We start from the raw sequence: 22,078 nt of genomic DNA on the forward strand, positions 1-22,078 counted from the left end.
TCATTGAATTGTTGGCTGAGGTGCAAGCGGAGTGCGACTGCAGATTTCAGAAATAGAAGCAAAAGACAAAACGTTGTAGGAGGTCAAGTGATTTGTACTTGATTTATTGCATGGTGAGGAGAAATTTTTACGCCAACTAAGCGATTTTCTACTTGTAGTTTCGAAGGCTAGGAAAAGTACAACTTGCCTCTGTGTACGTGGATATTTATAAATATACATACATACATATGTACGAACATGTTCATATGTATGTATAAATAACATTGGTAAACGATAACACATGTTTGTATGTTTGTTAAGGTGGCGCACACTATATAGAGAATAAAAATCGAGTCTCTTTTTTCCCAAAGAATTATAAGATATGGACTGTTTTTATGGCACAAAAATCTATGTCGCAAGGCTTTATAGTACCGAAAAATGTAAGCATACAAGTTTAAACCTTAGCAGAGTACAAATGAGGGCATGTGTTGGGACTGTAGAGGCAATGAGAACTTGCTCTTCGGATGCCCACCATATTATTGGTTATTTTAGGTTGAAGTGGCTGCTGGTGGTCCTGCCAATACACTGCGATACCATTTAGCACCTAAACACCCGCTCCGCTCCGCTGCTACTTGAATCAACATGTGAAGTTGACGAGTTTGAGCAAGCACCGTATTTTTATTCCCGCTACATCATTCAGGATCCCAAAGGTCTCAGCACAGATGAGCCTCAGTTTCCTCGGCGGAGTACCTAAGTGTCTCTCGTTGAACAGCACCGCGAGTCTCTTTACTTGCCAACAGACAGAACCGTGGCCAAGGAATTTTATTCTCTGCTCAGCGGAAGGCGTTTGAATGGCGGCTGAATGGTTAGAGCTGCGGATTACCTACCTTGATTCGAACCCTGGTCAGAGCAACATGAAAATTTGTAAAAGTTTTTTCTAACAGTGGTCATCCCTAGGCGGGTAATGGCAAGCATCGCAGTGTATTTCTGCATTGCATAAGCTTTACAAGCTAGGATTGTAGATATCTACCTCCGTTTGTGTTATAAAATCAAGACGCACACTACAAATTGGACGAGAAGCTCGGCCAAATACTTAGCAAAAGGTCATGATTCATGATTAATGGAAAAAATTGAGTTTCTCAGCGCAATTGCGCAAAACGCAACGTAAAATGTAGGAAATTTCTGAAGAGCTGCATACTGATTAAGAACAATTTTGTAGAAAAGCTTATTTTTCATTCATCGAAAGTTGGATACTGCTGTTAAAATAATTAACATTGAGAAATAAGCTTTTTACCGACACTTTGGATACGAAAACAATATTAATTCAGTGAAATCGGATGACTAAGATTAACGTACTCACACAAAATTTATTCAATTGAAAAATGTTTGGGTAGGCGCTATGGTTGTAAGTCATGCAGAGTTCCTATGGCTTGTGGCGCTTTGACTTTTCGTAGATGCATCTAGCAAGTTCAACAAGATTTGGGGTGCCTTCAATATATTACTTTAGTAAATTTTATGATGTGGCACTTGAGAAGTGCATACCCATCATTTATACGTGCTTTATATCCAGTTTGATCAGTTGATTAGGTGTGTAGCATACCTTTAGGCACTAAGTGTTGCTAGTCGCCTAAACATATGTACTTTACTGATTTAAATTTGCATTATGAAATTTTATAAAATTGCATTAGAGATTAAATAATTTTTAACATATCAGTCGACTTTTTTTAATTTAATTTAATTTTCAATACAAAGTCTGAAGGTATTTTTGACGCTTTTCTGTAGCAGTGGGCCTCAAACTGAGCCAAACATATTTTAATGTACGTGGCAGCCTAATTTTCCTACAAGCAGTTATAAAAGGTCACAAAAGTTTTACGTAAATCGCGCTGCCAAGACTATTTATGTATTTAAGTACGTAAGCGAATTTTGTGCAACAGCATCCATGTACAGATGGAATGTTAGAGCTACTGTTGTTAATTATACATATTGACCCACTAAAAAATTTCGTAGAAAAGTAAAAAGTGTCGTTGCTAATGGAAGTACCTAACAACTTTAGACGCTACAAGAATTAAGATAATGTCCATAAATACACAACAAATATTTTCTCTTGCTTACAGTATTTTCACACACTCGCCTTCATTCAAAATATTTAAGAAATCAATCGTATATGTAACAATTGTTAAGCCATTAAATGAACTTAAAGGTAAATTAGTAAGCGAGTGAACGTTGCTTGTAACTCCATATCTGACAAGCAATCGCAAACAATCATCACAATAAACTAGCTTGTATTTGATTGCTCCTTTTTTTTCGCTGTGAATTCGACATTTTCCAATTGCAAAAGATCTTCTTCGTCACTTTGCATTCGTTCAATTCCCACGCATTGCCAAACAGAAAAGCAGGAAAAGAGGGATCGTCTTCAATTAAGCATGTTCATCGAAATGGTGGCGTGAATAAGTAAATGAGAGAGCAACTGGCGGCGGTTCAGTCAGTGGATGCATACAAAGGGTAATGATTTTTCCTCTACTGCTGCAATTTTAATTCCAACTTTCTAAATCTATTGTTAAATTGTTTGGTTATTTTTTGTAAGTATTTAATTTAGCTTGCCTTTTTATCTGTTTGGTCTGTCAAATTGTTACGAACGTCATTGGACATTTTAGCTGATAGGTCTAAGTTAAGTGATGTGCCCAGGATGTAAAGATTGACGGCACTTAACTTCATAGTTCAGAAGGCGCAGCAGTTGTGCGCAACCGTTGCTAAAAAAAATCAGTGATCGTAATGCGTCTTCTGAACGGCTTGATACATTAGCTGTCAAATTCAACAACAGCCAACATATTGTCTTAAATGATCAGAAAAATATTGCGATCATCTAACACGCAACTGTTCAGTTGATCAGAAGTACAAAACAACGCGTTCAGAAGGTGCAATCGCAACAGTTGCGCCTTCTGAGCGTGCCCAATATTTCATTGTTTTCGTAAAAATGTGGGTGCACCTCAAAGACTCTATGACTCTATGCTTTCTGTATATAATTTTAAGATAATTTACTTTTTTCTAAAATTATGTTGAATTCTTTTTTTTTTAAGAAATTGTTGCGAAAAGTTTCATTATCGATGTAGGGGTGTATTTGTTTATTAAAAATTGGAGGAATTTCAACAAAAAAAGTGTGTATTTTCATACATATCGTCGCGTAGATGTTCTTTTTCTTGTAGTCAAAAGCTTGGCACAATAGATACAGCAATCTTGTATTGAAAATTCTCAACAAATTATTTTTCGTGATTGGAATAAAGAAAAATATTTGGGTATTAACACAATTGGGATACGATTTGCACGAAATTTCAGCGAATTCAAACAGCCTTTAAACTTGTATTTATACGGATGTTGGTAAAGAATGAACTATAAAAATATAATCAAAGTTAAATAACAACAAAAATAATATTTTAAAACTTGTCAAAATTTGGTGCGGCTATAATTTTTTCGACTAGTGTACATAAGTTGTCTATGATTACTCGGCCGTGCAATCATAGTAGCACAATGCCAGTAATATTTGACTTACAAACAAAGTACGGGCAGAAATTTCAAAATTTCAACTCTATTTGCGTGAAAAATTTTATTTTGATCAGTACTTTTCTTTTAATCAATCTATGTTGAAAAAAAAGTCAAAATAAAAAATATTTAGTCAGAATAGTTGGACATGGTAGCGACGATATATGTATACTAGTTTCTCTCAAAATAATTCATTTCAATAAAACTCAACATGTTGATCTCAGCAACACATAGGAGATTTTAATTTTTTTTTTTTCTTTTTGACCCCCTTCAAATTATTTTCAAACTACAACCTTCTTAAACCGCTTTCGCCTGACACCCGTATATTGGTACATATTTCAATTACGAAATTTCTCTAAATTAACTTGAATTTGAACTTTTAAATGGGTGGCAACCCTCCAAATATAGTTTCTAAATTATAAATTTTTAAAATCATTTCGATTGATAGCCAAAAAGTATTATTTCATTTAGCTGATTAAATTATTTGAGCTTAAATTTTTAAGCAGGTGGCAACCCTCTTCAAAATTTTTCCAATCTGAAACTTTCTTTAATTTATTTCGTCTAAAATGCCCATGTTTAGATACATATTTCAATTACCTAATTCCCTTAATTAAAGTTGGATTTCATTTTGTAAAGAGGTGGCAACCCCCCTACATGTAGTTTAGAAATTAAGCCTTTCCAAAACCATTTGGATTGATACCCATATTGTAGTAATTCATTTAAATTAAATGAATTTTTTTTTTTTAACAGGTGGCAACTCTTTTCATGCTCAAAGCTAGATATGAAACATTTCACGCAGGCCACGTAGGTATACGTGTTGCCAAAATCGATATCCATATTGTAATATATCTTTTATCTAATCAAATGAATGGATTTTACTTTTTCAAACAGGTGGCAACCTATATAATATATACGGCAATTAAGAATTACGAGTATTTTGCAATGGGTTAGCCTAGTACTAAGGCGCACCTTATTAAGAACTTTAAAGAATTTACCACTGAGCAGAATAAGCATCGTCCTCAGGCATCAAATAATCAGCATCATTGTTTAGTCATCCGTTGTATCACTTCCAACCACTTTATCATCGTTACTCATCACTCACCTTTTCAACAGTTTGACACTTTGTACATCGTACAAATTATACGGCAACTACGCTAAGCATTTTGTACTACCAAACTAATGTGCTAATGTACGTCCACGCCCAATTCGCATTTGACTACAAAATTTAGAAAATCTATAAGCGCAGTTTTATTAAAATCTATTTTCAGCTAGTCTTTTGATTATTTCTACATTGAAAACTAATATTCAACAAGTGAATTCTTCATTAAAACATGGCAGCCAAAATATAACTGTGAGTATAAAAAATGCAAAAATTTAATCATCACTCATTTGCAACATGCGCCGCAGTTTATGCCCCTACGCGCCCTTCTAGTGCTGCAGACACAAAACATTGATGGGTCAGAGGCATGACTGAGGTTCTTGACTGCTTCTTAGAAGGTTAATTGTCAATTGTAAAATGATTCGCTTCGCTAAATGTCTTGTTAAAAAATTAAATGCAGATGCAAACACATGCACATAAATAAGTTAGTTGTTTTCAACGCTGAAAACATTAAAGCATGATTGTGTACTTACTTAATTTAAGTAACAAATTTTTCTACTGTCGTTAATATTTTTTCTATCAATTTAACAGAATTGCATATCATCGTTGTTGTTTTCGTTAGCTTCGTAAACTAATGAAATTTTGTCTAGTTAATGCGTTTACCAAACATACCTTTTTCCACCAACGCGTTTTTCGTGTATTTTTAGTATCCGGAAAAACTTTCAAAAAAAAAAAAACAGTGGAAAAGGTACTAAAAGGACCTTGCATTTTCAGACACGTTTACTAATATTTTCCTGGTCGAGTAAATATATTTGGGAGGAATTATTTGCTTTATTTAGAAATTCTGACTTGACCTTGTTTTTACTACAAAAATTATCCCTGAGAATTCTGATTTGAAGCTCAATGCCATTTGATGTTTTTCACACTCAAAATTTTTTTGACGAAGAAAAAGAAAAATATTGTTTGCAATTTCTTACTGTCTTTATGCCTTTTTATTATAAGTTAGAACCAAAACTTATTGCCTCATTTGTTATATATGTAAAAGAAAAATATTTATAAATTCCTTCAACGCTGGTCGCTGCGACGCACCAGGAACACCCTAAACCAAGGTGTTGAGGTACCTGTGCCGATGGCTGAATGGTCAGCGGACTCATAATGAATAGCTGGTCGCTAACGGTCCCCTCCGATGCCCAGGAAAAGTCTGAGGTTGTATGAGTGCCTTTTCTACGTATGGCGGCAACGAATGACAAAACAAGAACTAAACCAAAAACACGATACAAACTCGATAAAGGACCCTGCTACGAACTGGACTAATGACTTCGGAAATTTCTTATCGGAAACCGAGCCTCATTGTTACGGAGTCTGATGAGGATAACCTAATTTCTTCTAGTCAGGAGACATTTGAAAGTATTCCCAGTAGCACAATGCACCGGAAGCCCAAGCAGAACAAAAATCCGCTCCCAGGGATACCAAACAAGGAATTCCCAACACCCAAGAATGTCCACCTACCTCTAACGCCGCCGGTAGTACCAGCCATAGTACAACGGCGGCTGGGGGAGGAAAAAAAGAAACATAAAAAGTCACTGAATCAAATCAGGAAAAGCCGCTACCACAAATGCTGGGTAAAATATCCAGCAACTCGGCTCCTATTAGTTGAAGGGGCTCAATGCTACAAGCAGGTACTTGACGAATATGAGAGCTCCTTGAAAGAGCAGAAATCGGGAAAGCCCAATCCTCCTGACATAACGCAAAGGGGCGAATATCAAAACGACAGCACTACCGGCAGGGAGAGCAAGAAGCCTAAGAAGGCTACTTCATCTGCTCCAAACCGCTGTAGTCTATTGATGGCCGTAGTCGACGAAAACTTGAAGACGCCGGTATCTATGCAGAAACACTGGGTGGAAGATCGACGTCTCCATAACCCGGCGCATCCTCATCCGGTTATCAAATGCGCGGACCAGGCTTCTTTGGACTTCCTGGCTGTCTTTCCTGGCTTTGGACTTCCTGGCAGGGAATCTTGTAAAATTTCTTAGGTAAAAAAAATCTTACCACAAACTCAAACAATTTATTATTTACATATACATACTTATGCATTTTAACAAATTTCTTATAACATTCACTCAAAACCTATAGGTGTATACACCACCTGCACCCCAATTTGGTCGACTGTTTCCATAGGGTCCACCTAAATGCTGCGAATATTGTCCAGTTGCATCAAACGAGTGTCGTCCGTTGTTACTCTGCCAAACGGGAACACGAGTGTCAACGTTTAAATCTATGCCTTTATGAGGACTACCACCTCCCTGAATATTCAACTGAGGACTAAAGCGTTGAGAGTCCGGTGACTGCAATAGTTTATTTTATTAAAAATTGCTTGATATTAAAAAAAAATGGATAATGTCTCGCTTACACTCTGCCATTTGTCCCGTGGTGGCTGCTGTTGTTGAGGATAAGCCAATGCAACTGTTAGAATGCAAATTGAAATAAATACGTTCGTAAACATTTTTAACTAGATTAATGAATAAACCTCAAAGCTACAGTTCGAACTGAATTATTTGAAATTTGCGCCCAGATATTTTATACCTAAGGTATGCTGGCAGAAATGTACATACCAACGTACATATATGAGTATGTATTACACTAGAATTTTATAAAATCCCCAAACGAAGATCCCCTTGATATTTATAAAGACTTTTTTCTTGTTCACACATACTCGAACAAAGGTTATCAGTTCTTTGCCATGAGACAAAACAAAAATGTGTAAATTATAAATGATGGTTCCGTCAGTTTTTCCCCTAAAATGAGTTTAATTTATCAAGACCATGTACTTTTTTCTTTATTTGAAGGCATTGCCTTGCAGCCAAGCTAGCGAATACATTCTGTAAACGGTTATTATTCGGGTGATCAGCCCTAGAGCAGCTTCTGTGAAGTTCAATTAAATGACATACCTTGAATGCTTGGATGGAAGCTCATTCGGATAAGAAGGGAAGGAGTCCCAGTGAAGGAAAGAAATAAAAATATCGATGGTAGTTGGTTTCCCTGTTTATTTTTGGATCAACCTAATGTACATACTACATACATATAAGGGAATCATCCTCTGGGCTATCTTGGTTACTTGGTTAATTAATATTTATGATCAGTCAAATACTAATTTTGTTCCTGACCCCTTTTAATTAAACTATGCAAAATACTCGAATTCGGCTGTTTTGCGAACAAGTCAGAGACGAACATTTTTACGACCCATAAACCCTCTCACGTGAGCAGTGATGATCGGAAAATTCGTATAACAGCGCACGACATATCGAATTCGCGGAGGTCCGAAAGATGGCGCCAAAGTTTGACCAAGTTACCAAAGGCAGACAGGCAGGCAGAGACAGATGAAAGGCACATAACGGTTGTTTGTAACAGGCAAAATAATTCGAGATAGATATAGACAAATGTATACATAACTGATCAAAATGAAAAAAAAGAAATCGATTAAGCGATTCTGTCTGTCCGTCCATCTGTGCATACGATAACTCGAGTAAAAATTGAGATATCTTAATGAAACTTGGTATGAGCAGTCCATTTCAGCGTAGGACGGATGGTATTGAAAATGGGAAAAATTGGACAATAACCACGCCTACCTCCCTTATAACGGTAATTTTCAGAAATACGAAAACTGCGACATTTTACCAACTGTTTGAAGCTTCTTCACTCAAAATTGATATTTACAATGATTTTTAGACGAAAAATAAGAATATTATAAATTTGGTAAACGCCTTACCAATTTTACCCAAACTTGGCACAGTTCTTGGTCTTTACAAAACATACCAAACGGCTGAAAAGTTTTTAAAATCGGGCAATAACCACGTCCACATCCCATATAACGGTAATTTAGAGAAACGCGAAATTTTCGATAAATCAGTAAATACTGAAGCTAATTCATTCAAAATTGACGTTTGCAATAATTGTTTAGCAAAAAATACGTTTATAACAAAAATTTGGAAAATGGGCGTGACGCCGCCCACTTATGAGCACATATGTGTATCTCGGTAACCGTTCGATCAATTTGTACCTAGCTAGGTATAATTACTATCAGGGAACGGATTTTTAGGACCTAAAAACCTATGAAAAAGGCAAAACAATATAGCGAAATAGGCAGGAAAAGGCACTAGATATAGCAGAAAAAGGCAAAATAAGGCACTAAAAAAGACAAAAACTGAAAAATGACACTGGTTTAGAGGAAAAATGTTCAACGGACTCCACTATCGAATTTCTATATAGAATTGCTCGCTGATTCCGAAAATCTAGTTAATTTTTTATTCTAAGAATAAGTTTTCGAAATATTTTCAAGTTTGCATAGCGTATGAGTAACATTCTTTCCTGCTCATTTTTCATATAAAAAATCATTGCGCATTTTCATATAACCACTTATTACTTGTTTTATTTATCCATCGATTTTCTTCATTATCAGCTTGACTTTTTGGGCCGGAAGAGGCTTTACACAGCCTTAGATGCACTAAACGTACGCTCGACGTGAGTTGATACAAGTGGCGTCCAATTTAAATATGGAACGTTTGAAACTTTTATATTATCAGGAATAGGAGCTTTTTCCTTGCCTTTTTCAATTACAGGTATAAAAGGCAAAAAAGGCAAATATCTTAAAAAAGGCAAAAAAGGCAACATCAAGTGAGTATACATGGAATCAGAGAGAGCTAAATCATGGACATTCTTAATTGAATATACTATATCTCTTTAGCATCAAAAAGGCAATTTCCATAAAATCCGTTCCCAGATTTTTATGCTTGCCACATAAAAGCAAAACGTTGAAAATTATTGAAATCTGACTAGAATTACGCCCACTTTTCTATAGCGGCAAATTTCAGAAATGCTTGAAACTTCGATATTTCGAAATTTAAGCACGCTCATTTTACGCAAAATTGATACTAACAACAATCCCTTGAAAAGAGGTAACATTATTATAGAATTTTGGAAAACGATCGTGATGCCGCCCACATATATATACATTTATAAGTTTATCTTATTATGTCTAACTGAACGTCCTTTCGAAGATGTTTGAAATAGGCGTAATATCACCCCTGCTTACCACGTAGCGGTCGTTTTCGGAAAGGTAAAAAAAAATATATTGAATTAGAAAAAGGTTTTTAAGTTTGTATTTACGCCCTGAGAAAGCTTCTCATAAACTTTATTTGCCATTTGGTTTATAAAGTTGTTCTCTATTTTATATAGAGTAAAAGCTCTCTCTATGTTCGTTCTTCTCTTCTTCTTATTTGGCACTAGAACCGTTTCTCTGCTTGGGCCCTTTTCTTTCGTTGTCTACCCATACAATCGTTGTATTTTTTTGCGCTTAACTACTATGTCCATGTCGTTAAACAGCTCGCACATTTCGTCATTCCATCTTCTTCGGTACTCCTTGCCCGCGCGAATAGGGCCACAAAGCATGCGTATAATAGTTCTCTCAAAACCCCCCAAAGAAAGACGAGCATGATGACAGCATTGAGGGCTATGCTTTTTAATTTCCTACCGAGCCCAAACCGGAACCTGTTGGCAAGAGTTTTTTTCGACGTTATCTACAAACTGATAAAGTTCTGTTGGCAGAAGGTACTTTATCTTATCTCCTTTTACCGCTAAACCAATCTCTTCAGCTGCGCTGACATCCCTGTTAGCTCTTCCAGCATCAGATGCAATAAGTGGCACGAGAGTAAATCGCCTTGTCTTTAACCTCGTTTGGTCTAAAACGGCGTGGAGAGCTCCTTCCCAATTTGAACGGAGCTGAAAGTTTTACTTAACAGAACTCTACATAGCCGTAATAGTTTTCGTGCTATCAAAAGCAGCTTTAAAATTGGCTAAAAGATGGTGCCTGTGTCGATTTGCAAATCGAGGTCAATGATGAACTTATCAGGTCTGAAGCCACACTAATAAGTTGGTTTGTGAAGGTCTGCAGCTAAAACGTCGGAGGAACTTGAATTCAAGAATAAGAAAGGTTATTTCGCGATAATTGGCGCAAACGGCAGGATCTGCCTTCTTGATCATTAGACAAAGTAGACTGAGAACCCAATATTCGGGCATGTATTCATTGGCCGAATTCTGCTTATTAGGTGGTACATGCGCCACACCAGCTTTTCCCAACCGACTTTGAACAGCTCAGGCGGTAAGCCCTAGGCTCAAGGGGTTTTGGTTTTTCTGAGCCGCATTATTTTTCTTCTCACCTCGTCTTGGTCAAGTGGAGGAACATGAGCTTCGTCCCTATACATTATATCTTCATCTCTACAGGAACTAGTCACGGTGTGTAAACCATTTGATTGCTGCTTTACTTTCTGATAGAAATTTCAAGCGGGAGTCCTGTCTGTCAGCATCTCAAACGCTTCGCATTCACGTCTTTCTGTCTTTCGTTTCTTCCTTTTGAGTAGACGTCCTTCCTCCGTCCCCATCTCGCGATATCGTTCAGCTGCCGCTCGAGTAGCTATTGGCTGCAGGGTTTCATTGTATGTTGCGTATTTCTCTGCAGTAGCAACACGGCGCTCTTCGTCTTATCAGCTCTTTCTGAGTGGGCGGTATGACCTAACCACCTCTACCGTAGCGGCACGAAGCGATTAGGAGATGGACTACCACTGCTATTTCTGGTGACTGCAGCTTCTCGACGTCGAAAATTCGCCGCATTGCCTGACGCAAGTTCTTCATGACACAGATGCGCATGCAGACCTTTGTTGCAACAACGAAGTGATCCGAGTCAATAATAATTTAATATTTTCTCAATGGATTTCAAACAATTGGATGTACAATTTATTTTTGTGCTGCCAATTTAAAAATTTACGCCTTTTTAGCTTTGAATTGCACGATTCCGGAGATTTGCCCATATGTATTCCATATATGTTTTCACTTGTTATTTACTTAATTAAAAACTTTAAAACTTTTTCTCGTATTTTTTTTTAGTTATGACGTTCTTCGTGTAAACAAGAAGTATTTACGCATAATTATGTACTATCGCTCTTGTTGAATGAGTTCTATGTAAACATTGAAATCGAAAGGCGAGCATAAGACTCTCACGGTGAACTACGTACATACGCTGTGGGGAAAATCTCTAGTTCTGAACTGGTGCGCTTCTAGTACATCTAGTCCCAGTACTGGTTCGCGATAAACCTCTGTTGCATGCAAGCAACTGGCGAATTTAACATGGCGATGTCCTAGGAAGTGTCAATTGCCCCCCCCGCTGCATCCCTTTGTCGATAGTTCCGAACTAGTCCTAAATTCTTTAGTTCCGAACCAGTTCTAAAATCGACAGGCGAAAGAAAAAAGTATCATGATTTTTCAATCTTTTTGGTTCTTCCGTGTGTGCGATTCTAAGATATTTTGGAAGAAATGTGTTTTCAATTTGAAATTAAATTTGTTTGAATGATTGTAAGAAATGTACGTTTACATACCTTTAGCTGTAGCTGAGTTTGCAGAGGTGCTCGCTGTTAGATTCCAGACGGTCCCAAGATGTTGAAATGTTAACACAAATTTTAGTTTTGTATTACCAAGCTATGAAAAAGCATCTGCGAAGCACAGAATAGAAGCGTATTTGAACGAAAAAGCCGCCGAACACATATCTATTAAAGTAAACAAGCCCCCCGCTGCATCCCTTTTTCGATAGTTTCGAACTAGTTCTAAATTCGACAGATAAGATCTAGTTCGTTCTGCGTCCCTTTTTCTACAATTCCGAACTAGTTCCAAATTCGACAGATAAGATCTAGTTCGTTCTGCGTCCCTTTTTCTACAATTCCGAACTAGTTCTAAATTCGACACTTTAGATATAGATTTCTAATGAAAAAAGAGAAATAAAATAGTTTTTTTAAGAGTTCCACATTTCGCTGATTTTGAACTGGTGGGGATCTACATACTATCGGACTGGTTCGTTTTTGGCGATAACGATCTTGTACGGAACTAGAAATGTTATGCACCAGTCCGCTGTTTCCCTGCAGGGTATGTATACCAGAGCAAATCTGTCGTCGAACACTTTCGATTATTGCGATCACTTCATCTCTCAGTTTGCTCTGTACGATAAGAAAGCGGGCAAGTTGATTTTTCAAAGCATCTGTTCAAACTAAACTAATTTGTTTAACAGCTGATATGCATAAGCATGTATGTATAAGCAGTCACACGACACTCACCACCACGCCACCCCCTTGCATCCTTGCCCACCAATATGGTGAATGTAATTTGACTAGAAATAAAAACAAACACCAAAACAAATTTGTATGGAATATGTAGAGAAATTGAAAAGTAAAGTCTTTAAACAAAATGCTGTGTACGTACATTCATATGTACATATGTATGTATGTATACATACTCATGCATATACACACCTACGGTCAAAATAATAGCAGCTCAACATTTTGGCCAGTTTTGAATATTTTTTTGTTTGTTTGTTAAAGTTCATAGATTTTTTTTTTAAAGTATAGCTCATTCATTATTTAACAAAAGCTATATAAATTCAAATTTCAAACTTCGTACAAATATTAAAAAAAAAATCACCAAAAATTTCACACATTTTAATGGGAATTTAACATGAACAACGTGCAAGTTCGAAGTTGGTAAAAAATTTTGTTGATGCTGGTTTTTATTTTTTTTTTTTGCTAACGCAACATTTTTTTAAAATTTTTTAAATTTATGTACATGCGTTTGTATTTGGATATACAAAGTTATTGTTTTATAATCAGTTATATTTTTATAAAAAAACAATTAATGAACTTAAAACAAATAATATAAAGGGAGTCAAAACTGGTAAAATATTGCGCTGCTATTATTTTCACCGTAGATGTATGTATGTAGGTACTTACTTATGTACATATTTCATTAAGAATAAAATACGATTTCGTTCTCACACTTAATTTTATTCGCCTGTTCGCCGTTTCAGTGTTGAAGTATAAACGAAACAACGAAGTACTGAAAATGAAAGTGAATTACACAAAAAAAAATATTCAAATAAGTATTGCATAAAAATAATTTTTGGCCTTAATTTGCTTATTTACGTATACAACGGAAATTAAGAAAAATGAATTATACTTCGACATTTGTTCTACTTTTGATTTGCTTGAGTTTTTTGTTTATTATCGCTCCCCGGCAAATCGATGCAGAGCCACGGGTTGGCAGTGGAATTTTGTCAACTATTCGCTCCGCTCAAGTGTGTGTGTTTTTTTTGTTATAAATTAATTTAATTCATTTTCAAGCATATACGAATTTAATAATAATTTATTTTATCGATCTAAGGGTATACCACCGGAATCGCTTGTACCTCGCAAACGTGTAAAACGTATCAAAAGAAATGGCTTCGATCGCGCACCAGATCACGGAGATGAATTCATAAACCCAACCCAACGCACTAAAGAACGTTTTCCCGTATGGGATGATGCAAATGGAGAGCCACCATTGAATTAAATATTAAGTTTATTTACATAAGTACATATTTACATCTATTTTCACGAAAGCAATTTAAGTGAAAAATTATTTTAATTTTTTGAATCTAATAGGGAAATTGACAGCAAATAAAAAATTATTTTCCATTTAAATTGCTGGCGAAACCGGCGGTTAGTGCAAGAGAAATTTTGTATCGCTTGTGATTTTAATTTGAAATTTCAGGTGCTGAGTTATCATAGCGCAAATAAGTTAAGGAGAGTACAAATATACAGTGCTGAACAAAATAATAGAAACAAAAAATGTTTACAAGTTTTGTATACTTTTTCAAGATTTTATTTAACTTGCTTTGTGTGTATGTTTGTTTTGGGTCACATCTTGCAATTAACTTTTAACCCAACTTCCCGAAGAGCTAGAGACCTGTAATTTCAAACCTGGCTCAGAATCCGATGACAATGCAATGTGAAAGAAGAATTAATCTGTTAGGTGGCACAGGAGGGGAGATTTTTTAAATCCCCTTATTTATCAGCCGACTTGATTCCTCTTTGAAATGTATGTTAACTATATGGAAGGCAAAAAATATTTGCCTTTAGGTGGCGCGGTGTGTGAATAACCACACAAAAAAGTTTGCCGATAGGTGGCGCGGTGTGTGAATAACCACACAAAAAAGTTTGCCGATAGGTGACGCTGGAGTCGAGATATTTGGAAACGCCGTATTTATGGTCCGATTGGGTTCATATTAAAAAGCTTTTTTAAATATTTTTTTACAATGAACTTATTCTTTTGTTTATTTAATGTTTAATAATTTTTTATATAAATCAACATTTCAACCTTTGAACAGAAGTTACAAAAAAATTCAATTTGCAAATTTGTTTATACAATATTTTAATATAGTAAGCGTTTTTAGAAAAAATTCTGTTTACTTTCTAAGCCGACCAATTTGCCACTTGTACCTCGTTATAGTCGGGTGGTGAGATCCGAGTCCGTCGTCTTCGACTAGGTGCTCGGGTTCATTCCTTCCGCTGCTTTCAACGCTGTTTCCACTCAGTAAGATGTAGGTTTGTTCCCTCTATAATTTAAGCCTGTTTTGGATATTCGTCCCTAAGGCGCCGTGTTTGTTCTTGTAGGAATTCACCCTGGTATCAAACACATTCGTATGCTGCCCCAACTCCCTGGTAAAATAGTTGGACGTTTTTCCTACGCAAAATACTCTGTATTCGGTGGTACGTAATCAAGGGAAGTGTTGTCCCACCAAAGCAGGTGTGAGAGTCGAGTTACGAAGCTGATGGCACCGGTTGTGGTCTCGAACCTGCTTTGTGCTTTGGAGTACCGAAGATCCATCCTTGACCGACCTGGCATTGGAATCGTCCAGCATAATTTTATTGTGGCTTGTGAAAAAATCTTGGTTAAAATGGTAAGACAGACAAAAAACTAAGATGGTCCCATAGAAATAATTGTTTTTTTTTTTTTGGTAGTAAATAGTAGTAGTTTAGGTTGTATTTAGCAGCTGATTAGATTTGATTTTTTCAAAATATTTGGTCTCTAAACTGTCAAATATTGTTAATTTTTTTTACGAAAATTCTTAATTGGTAAAATGTATTTACATGGGAATCTTCAAAAAAGCGATTGAAAACCAATTTTAATTTTTTATTTACATATTTGTTGATATTTCACACCGCAATAGAATTAGAATAGAATTGAGTATATCGATGGCTGAGTGGAAGATCGAACTATCACAGCAGCCGGTTCGAAAACGCCATTTCTAAACATATTTTACATTTATTTTCAGTTGAGATATGGCGTTTTTTGATCGAAATTCTGAGGTAAGACGTTCCTGCACCATTTTCTGAGGTACAACATTTTCGAAACTTCTGTCGAGATCGTCCACTCAGCCGTCGATATGTATTAAAAAATTAAAGGTCAATTTTTAATCTCATTTTTTCAAAATAAAATTATATTTTGTGGAGAAAAGCTACCCGCTTTCATAAGCAAATACCTATATTTCTCAGCTTTCAAAAGAACATCTCTTTAAGTTTTTTAAAATGATTCCATACTTATTCCATTCAATTGCAGGCAATAGCATCGCACCAATCTATAAGGCATTCAGTTGACCATTTTTTGAGCATTTTGTAAGTCATTTATGCAAATCATATATATTTTATTAATTTGTAAAAAAAGTCCGACTAAAAAAAGTGTATAAGATAATTTCTACCTTATCACCACTTTCTTTAATATCCATTATTTTTCGAAATGAAATGAAATAAGTTCGAAGAAAAACAACGTACCTAAGGAAGGGAAGCCGGGGTACAAACACGTAAATCAATTACACAAATAGACTGAAATGCATTGTTTTATACACAAATATTAACCTATCTATGAACAAGCATTTATATTCACGTGCACACTGAGTGCTTACGTTCATTTATAACACCTAAGACACCATCACCTAATGTCTTGGATTGCACTTTTGCTTTGCGTGACGAAAGTTTTTAACACCCCCGAAAAGTTGTGTTTGAAACAAACGGAAAAGGAAAGTAAATATTGTGAAAATCTACCCCTGTTTTGCTGCATTTCCCGTTTGTGATTATTTTAAGTTGTTTCGTGCAGCCATCAATAAAATTAGTGTATTTATTTGATTTCTCTTATGACACTTTGATCTAGTTAATAGTTATGTAAATGTAGGCAAATCAAACTGAAGTTTGAAATAAATAAAACACCGTGGCATGCAAAATCTGATTACTGAAAATTTATTTTTTTATCTAATAAAGTTAGTGGCGCAACATTTGCTTAAATTAACTTAAGTTTGTATGTATAATGAAGCATGAAAAAAAGCTTATTTCTGGACTAACAAGGCATATTTCGACAGGTAGGCAAAAGCGATTTCCAAAAAAAAAAACGAAATTTCACTCCACCTTAATGTATGCACATATCGCTCATTTACTAATGGCGATTTCGTTTCTTCAAAAAATGTTGCCTTCTCATCGCCCTCTTCTTAGTGTTTGTGCCGAGAGGGCAAACAGAAGGTTGCATTTTTCGGTAGAAACGAAATCGGCATAAGACTTTCACAGAGAACAGAATATGCGTTCCTATTTTCTGCAACTTCAAAGTGAACTGAAAGCTTAAAATGCCTCAGGATTTTTTAAAAGCACTTTGAAAATTAAATAGTATGAGTAATTCAGAAAATGGTTTACAAAATTTTGTGCAATGTACTTACGAAGACAGTATGGGTATCAAATTAAAGAGAAATTCTGTAGAGAATGAACAGATGAAATCTTTTGGCGCATAAGATATTGAGAATGTCCTTACAAATTTTATCCTTGAATATCCTTAAATTGTTGCAATATTTATTTTGAAAAATTATACGTTAAGGACTAATATAAACTCGATAACGTCCTCCAATATAGTCCTTCTAACTTTATTAGCTTAAAATAATAAAATTGGTTAAAAGGGCATTTTCAATACCTGTTCGTTCTTGTGAACACAAAAAATTGTAATTTTTTTAAATCCTACAGAATTTTCCCTTTCATTTGGGACCCATCTTTATTCTACATTGCACTGAATTTTTTAAATAATTTTTAGAATTTACCATATCATTGAAATTATAAAGTTCTAATAAAAAAATTGTAAAACTGAAAACGCAATTTCACTCTATTTGGCCAATAGTGTCGTGAGTATATTGATTGCTTGGTGTGTTTTGAAAATTTTCAACCTGCTTCAATTTTTTTTACTCAGAATTTTTAAGAAAAATTCTAGGTACGCAACTTTATAAATATAGCCCATTAAATGACGGGAGGATAAAGTGCAAGCTCGAGTGACTAAAAGCAACGTTGATTTTTTTAAGTTTTTTTGGTGACGGTTTCACGCGTTTTCTGCCATACAAAGTATTTATGTTCGAAAATTCGTTTATATGGAAGAAAATGTCCAGCGTCGTTTAAAAAAATTCCCAAAAATCAACAGTATTTTGTAACTGCGTGAAACTTGCATTTTATCCTACTTTAATTTTATGGGCTATAAACCTGCGTACTTAAAATTTTTCTAAAAATGCTGAGTAAAAAGTTTGAAATTTTGGCAATTTTTTTGCATTTTTATTATTTTTTTATAAGCTTATTTGTTTGTTATTTTTGGCCTTGTAACAATTATATTCAACAATTTTATTGAGCTTGAGGCCGTTTTTTAATGAAAACTTTTGTGGAACAATTTAGTATAAATTTTGAAATGCGCGTTTAAATACAGTTAATTATATGCAAAGTGAGGTAGACTTTTGCAAAAAAAATTTTAATATAAAATAAAGAAAAGAAATATAGACTAAACCTGGTTGAAAGAAGGCGTTTCTTTTATTTCTGCCGCTAGTATTATGAACTTCTTTCAGCCACACAATGCATATGTTGACTTAAGTTTTTTTTTGCATCGAGCTTTTTTCGACATGCCTTAAGTTACTTTATCAGATACATATGTACACGCTAAAGTATTGTCAAATGCGTATAAATTTAAATACTGCCTTTTGTTTTGTTAGTAGTGAAATATTTTTCAACTTAAATAATAAAGTAGATTTAAAACCCATTTAATTATTATTTACTATGTGGTAGGACTGTGTCTTAAACTATATCGATGCAATTTTTGCATGTTAAGTTGTGGGAAAATAATGAATATCTAAATCGTGGGATTAATCCTGGGATCCCGGGATTGTATGAACGATGTCCCAAAAATTCCAGGATCGCAAAAATCGAAAAAATTAACATCCCTACTTTGTATGGTTTACTCACTGAGCTAAGTTTGCGCAACGCAAACCAAAATCAACTATTGCATTGCTATTTAAACTTGATCGCATGGTTCTTGTGATTGGGTTTTAAATTAATATTATGTTTTCAGAATTTCAGTTTACAGGTATGCGCATTCTTGAATTTTATATGTATAAATGTTAGCCTTGTAATTTAATCACTAAAGGCGTTTTATTTTCTACAATAAAATATTGCCCTTTTCTTTGTTTTTCTGCTCAGAGGGCAATCAGGAGGCAATATTTTTCGGTAGAAAAGAGAACGTCATAATTGTTTTTTGATGAAAAGGTAAGGAATCTATAAATGCATCTAGTGCCCTATTTTTGTACTTCTTAAACTTATTAATATGTATGTACGTTCCTTTGTGTACGTGTTTTACATAGTAGCTACCCAGTCGGAAAAGAGCAGACAGTCTTAAAAAATAAACTATTAGGAAAGTAATTGGAAATAAACAACTTTTGAAGTTCTATGAACGTAGTTTAAATCATATGCAGAGCTGGACTCTAGACTTGCTTATTGTAATTCAAATTAAATGTTGCTTAGGGTTCCGAGGTGCTTGCTGTTATTTTTTAGCTTCAGGAAGGTCCCCGGGTTCGCATACCATCAGAGGCAGAGTGTTTAAATTATAAAGGACATATTTGTTGTTTGTCTCCGTACTATGAAAAAGTATCTGTGAAATGCAGAAGGAAAGGTATTCGAACGGTAAATACTGATTTTGAGGTTCTTTAAACCAAACGCATTTTAAAGTACATAGTTGAAACCACATGCAGCGACGAATAATTGACTTGCTGCTAGGATATCGCTATGTTAATTAAGTCAAGCAACTGTCAAGAAACAAGTAATTTTTAGCAAAAAAAAACCGACTTCAACTCCCATATAAAAAAAAATATATATATATATATATCTCATGATCCACTGATCGGATCTCAACCAGATTAGTATGGGACCACCTCTGAGACACTACCTTTCCGATCGAAATCGGTTGACGTGGTCCAAAGTTATGCGGTAACATAACGGGTGATTTTTTTGAGGTTAGGATTTTCATGCATTAGTATTTGACAGATCACGTGGGATTTCAGACATGGTGTCAAAGAGAAAGATGCTCAGTATGCTTTGACATTTCATCATGAATAGACTTACTAACGAGCAACGCTTGCAAATCATTGAATTTTATTACCTAGAAAAGTTGGCAGAAAATCCGCTTTTTTATCGACAAATTTTGTTCAGCGATGAGGCTCATTTCTGGTTGAATGGCTTCGTAAATAAGCAAAATTGCCGCATTTGGAGTGAAGAGCAACCAGAAGCCGTTCAAGAACTGCCCATGCATCCCGAAAAATGCACTGTTTGGTGTGGTTTGTACGCTGGTGGAATCATTGGACCGTATTTTTTCAAAGATGCTGTTGGACGCAGCGTTACGGTGAATGGCGATCGCTATCGTTCGATGCTAACAAACTTTTTGTTGCCAAAAATGGAAGAACTGAACTTGGTTGACATGTGGTTTCAACAAGATGGCGCTACATGCCACACAGCTCGCGATTCTATGGCCATTTTGAGGGAAAACTTCGGAGAACAATTCATCTCAAGAAATGGACCGGTAAGTTGGCCACCAAGATCATGCGATTTGACGCCTTTAGACTATTTTTTGTGGGGCTACGTCAAGTCTAAAGTCTACAGAAATAAGCCAGCAACTATTCCAGCTTTGGAAGACAACATTTCCGAAGAAATTCGGGCTATTCCGGCCGAAATGCTCGAAAAAGTTGCCCAAAATTGGACTTTCCGAATGGACCACCTAAGACGCAGCCGCGGTCAACATTTAAATGAAATTATCTTCAAAAAGTAAATGTCATGGACCAATCTAACGTTTCAAATAAAGAACCGATGAGATTTTGCAAATTTTATGCGTTTTTTTTAAAAAAAAAGTTATCAAGCTCTTAAAAAATCACCCGTTACATAAAAAAAAAAACAAAAAAAAAAATATTCCGAGGAATGATAACCTCCTCCTTTTTTGGAAGTCGGTTAAAAAGGAAGAATTTCAACTACTTGTAGTTAATAAAAAAGTAACTCATTGAATTGATTTCAAAGCAGTTGAATTTCCGACAGGGCATCTTCATCTTTGTTTTTATATAGCAGGCAAAACAATGCCATTGATCATGCATTGCATACTTTTAGGCGCAATTAAATGTGTTTGTATTTACTTATGTACAGTCGACTCCATTCAATTAAGATCATATTTCATGTTAAAGTGTCTCAAAATTTAAATTAGTGTTAACATCCAAATCTTTTTCTGGAAACTCCATGAGCTCTAATGACCAAATATTGTGTATTTTATTAGTGATGATAAGAGACAGCTTTTACTTTTGTAACAAATAAATCGTTGTTAGAACTTTACAGAGGTCACTGTTTTGAGCATCTCTGCTTTTTCACAATAGGTAGAATAAACATTTCTTTTTAAGGTCTGAAGATCGCAACTTACTGACTGGGCCTAAGTAGGTGCAATAGTTTTTTTGCTGTATGTTTGTATGCAAATAGTGTTGGAATGTAATGCATCGTAGTAGGCATTATGACGTATTGGTTACCGAACTGGGCTGTTTACGTTGCTCTCACTTTTTCAGACTGGACATTTTTCTAATAGAAATTCTTCATCAAAAACGTCAAACTATAACGCCTGTAAAAAGGTCATTGAACTTCTGCGAAATTATGCAAAGTTTACGTGTGCTTACATAAGTATGTACGGTGTCGAACATAATACAAATTAAGTGGTACCAAACCAAAACAAGAAGTCATTAAAAGGCGTAAAAAGCGAAATTAAGGAATTGTGCTAATGGGAAAACTAAAAAAAAATAGGATTTACCGTAGTTAAGTAACGCCATTTGTTTCAGTCAAGTGAAAAAGAAAGGGAACCATGTTAGTAAACAAATATCCTATCCTATTTGTAATTACACCGTGGCACAATGGGCCACTTCATACAATTCGATGCTCAAAACTGCCTTTGTGAAATGTTGGTATTCAAGAAATAAAATTACATATATAAGCAGATTCATAACAAATTACAACATCTCATGTATAGACACTAGGGGTATTCACCAAATTGAGCAAGTGGCTTGGCACTCTGGCAAAAGAACAGTTTAGCTCCAGCATTGACTGTTATCAACGGTCGTTGCTTGGTCTAATCTGCTCTTCTACCAGAGTGCCAGCCCACTTGTTAAATTTGGTGAATGCCTACATTCTGTCTCTAACTGCTGCCAGTTGCCATGTACAACAGCTCAAAATTTGCTGTTGAGTGGTTTTTTTT

General features: G+C 35.4%; 1 protein-coding gene across 1 annotated transcript; it reads right to left on the reverse strand.

Annotated features, from left to right (window-relative positions):
• Positions 1 to 6,660: 6,660 nt before the first annotated feature.
• Positions 6,661 to 7,182, reverse strand: LOC118754103 (diptericin-A-like). Its single transcript, XM_036488963.1, has 2 exons — positions 7,026 to 7,182; positions 6,661 to 6,960 (listed from the first exon to the last, which is right to left on the reverse strand). The coding sequence occupies exons 1-2, from the start codon at positions 7,116 to 7,118 to the stop codon at positions 6,736 to 6,738; spliced, it is 318 nt and encodes a 105-aa protein (XP_036344856.1). The 5' UTR covers positions 7,119 to 7,182; the 3' UTR covers positions 6,661 to 6,735.
• Positions 7,183 to 22,078: the final 14,896 nt, after the last annotated feature.

Source organism: Rhagoletis pomonella, unplaced genomic scaffold (genome assembly GCF_013731165.1).
Source record: "Rhagoletis pomonella isolate Grant_MI unplaced genomic scaffold, Rhpom_1.0 Rhpom_scaffold_03387, whole genome shotgun sequence".
NCBI classification, from domain to species: domain Eukaryota; kingdom Metazoa; phylum Arthropoda; class Insecta; order Diptera; family Tephritidae; genus Rhagoletis; species Rhagoletis pomonella.

Coding starts and splice junctions, on each gene's coding strand:
- LOC118754103 (XM_036488963.1), bottom strand. CDS start 7,118: ATGTTTACGAACGTATTTATTTCAATTTGCATTCTAACAGTTGCATTG. Junction 6,961..7,025: donor CACGGGACAAATGGCAGAGT/GTAAGCGAGACA, acceptor AAACTATTGCAG/TCACCGGACTCTCAACGCTT.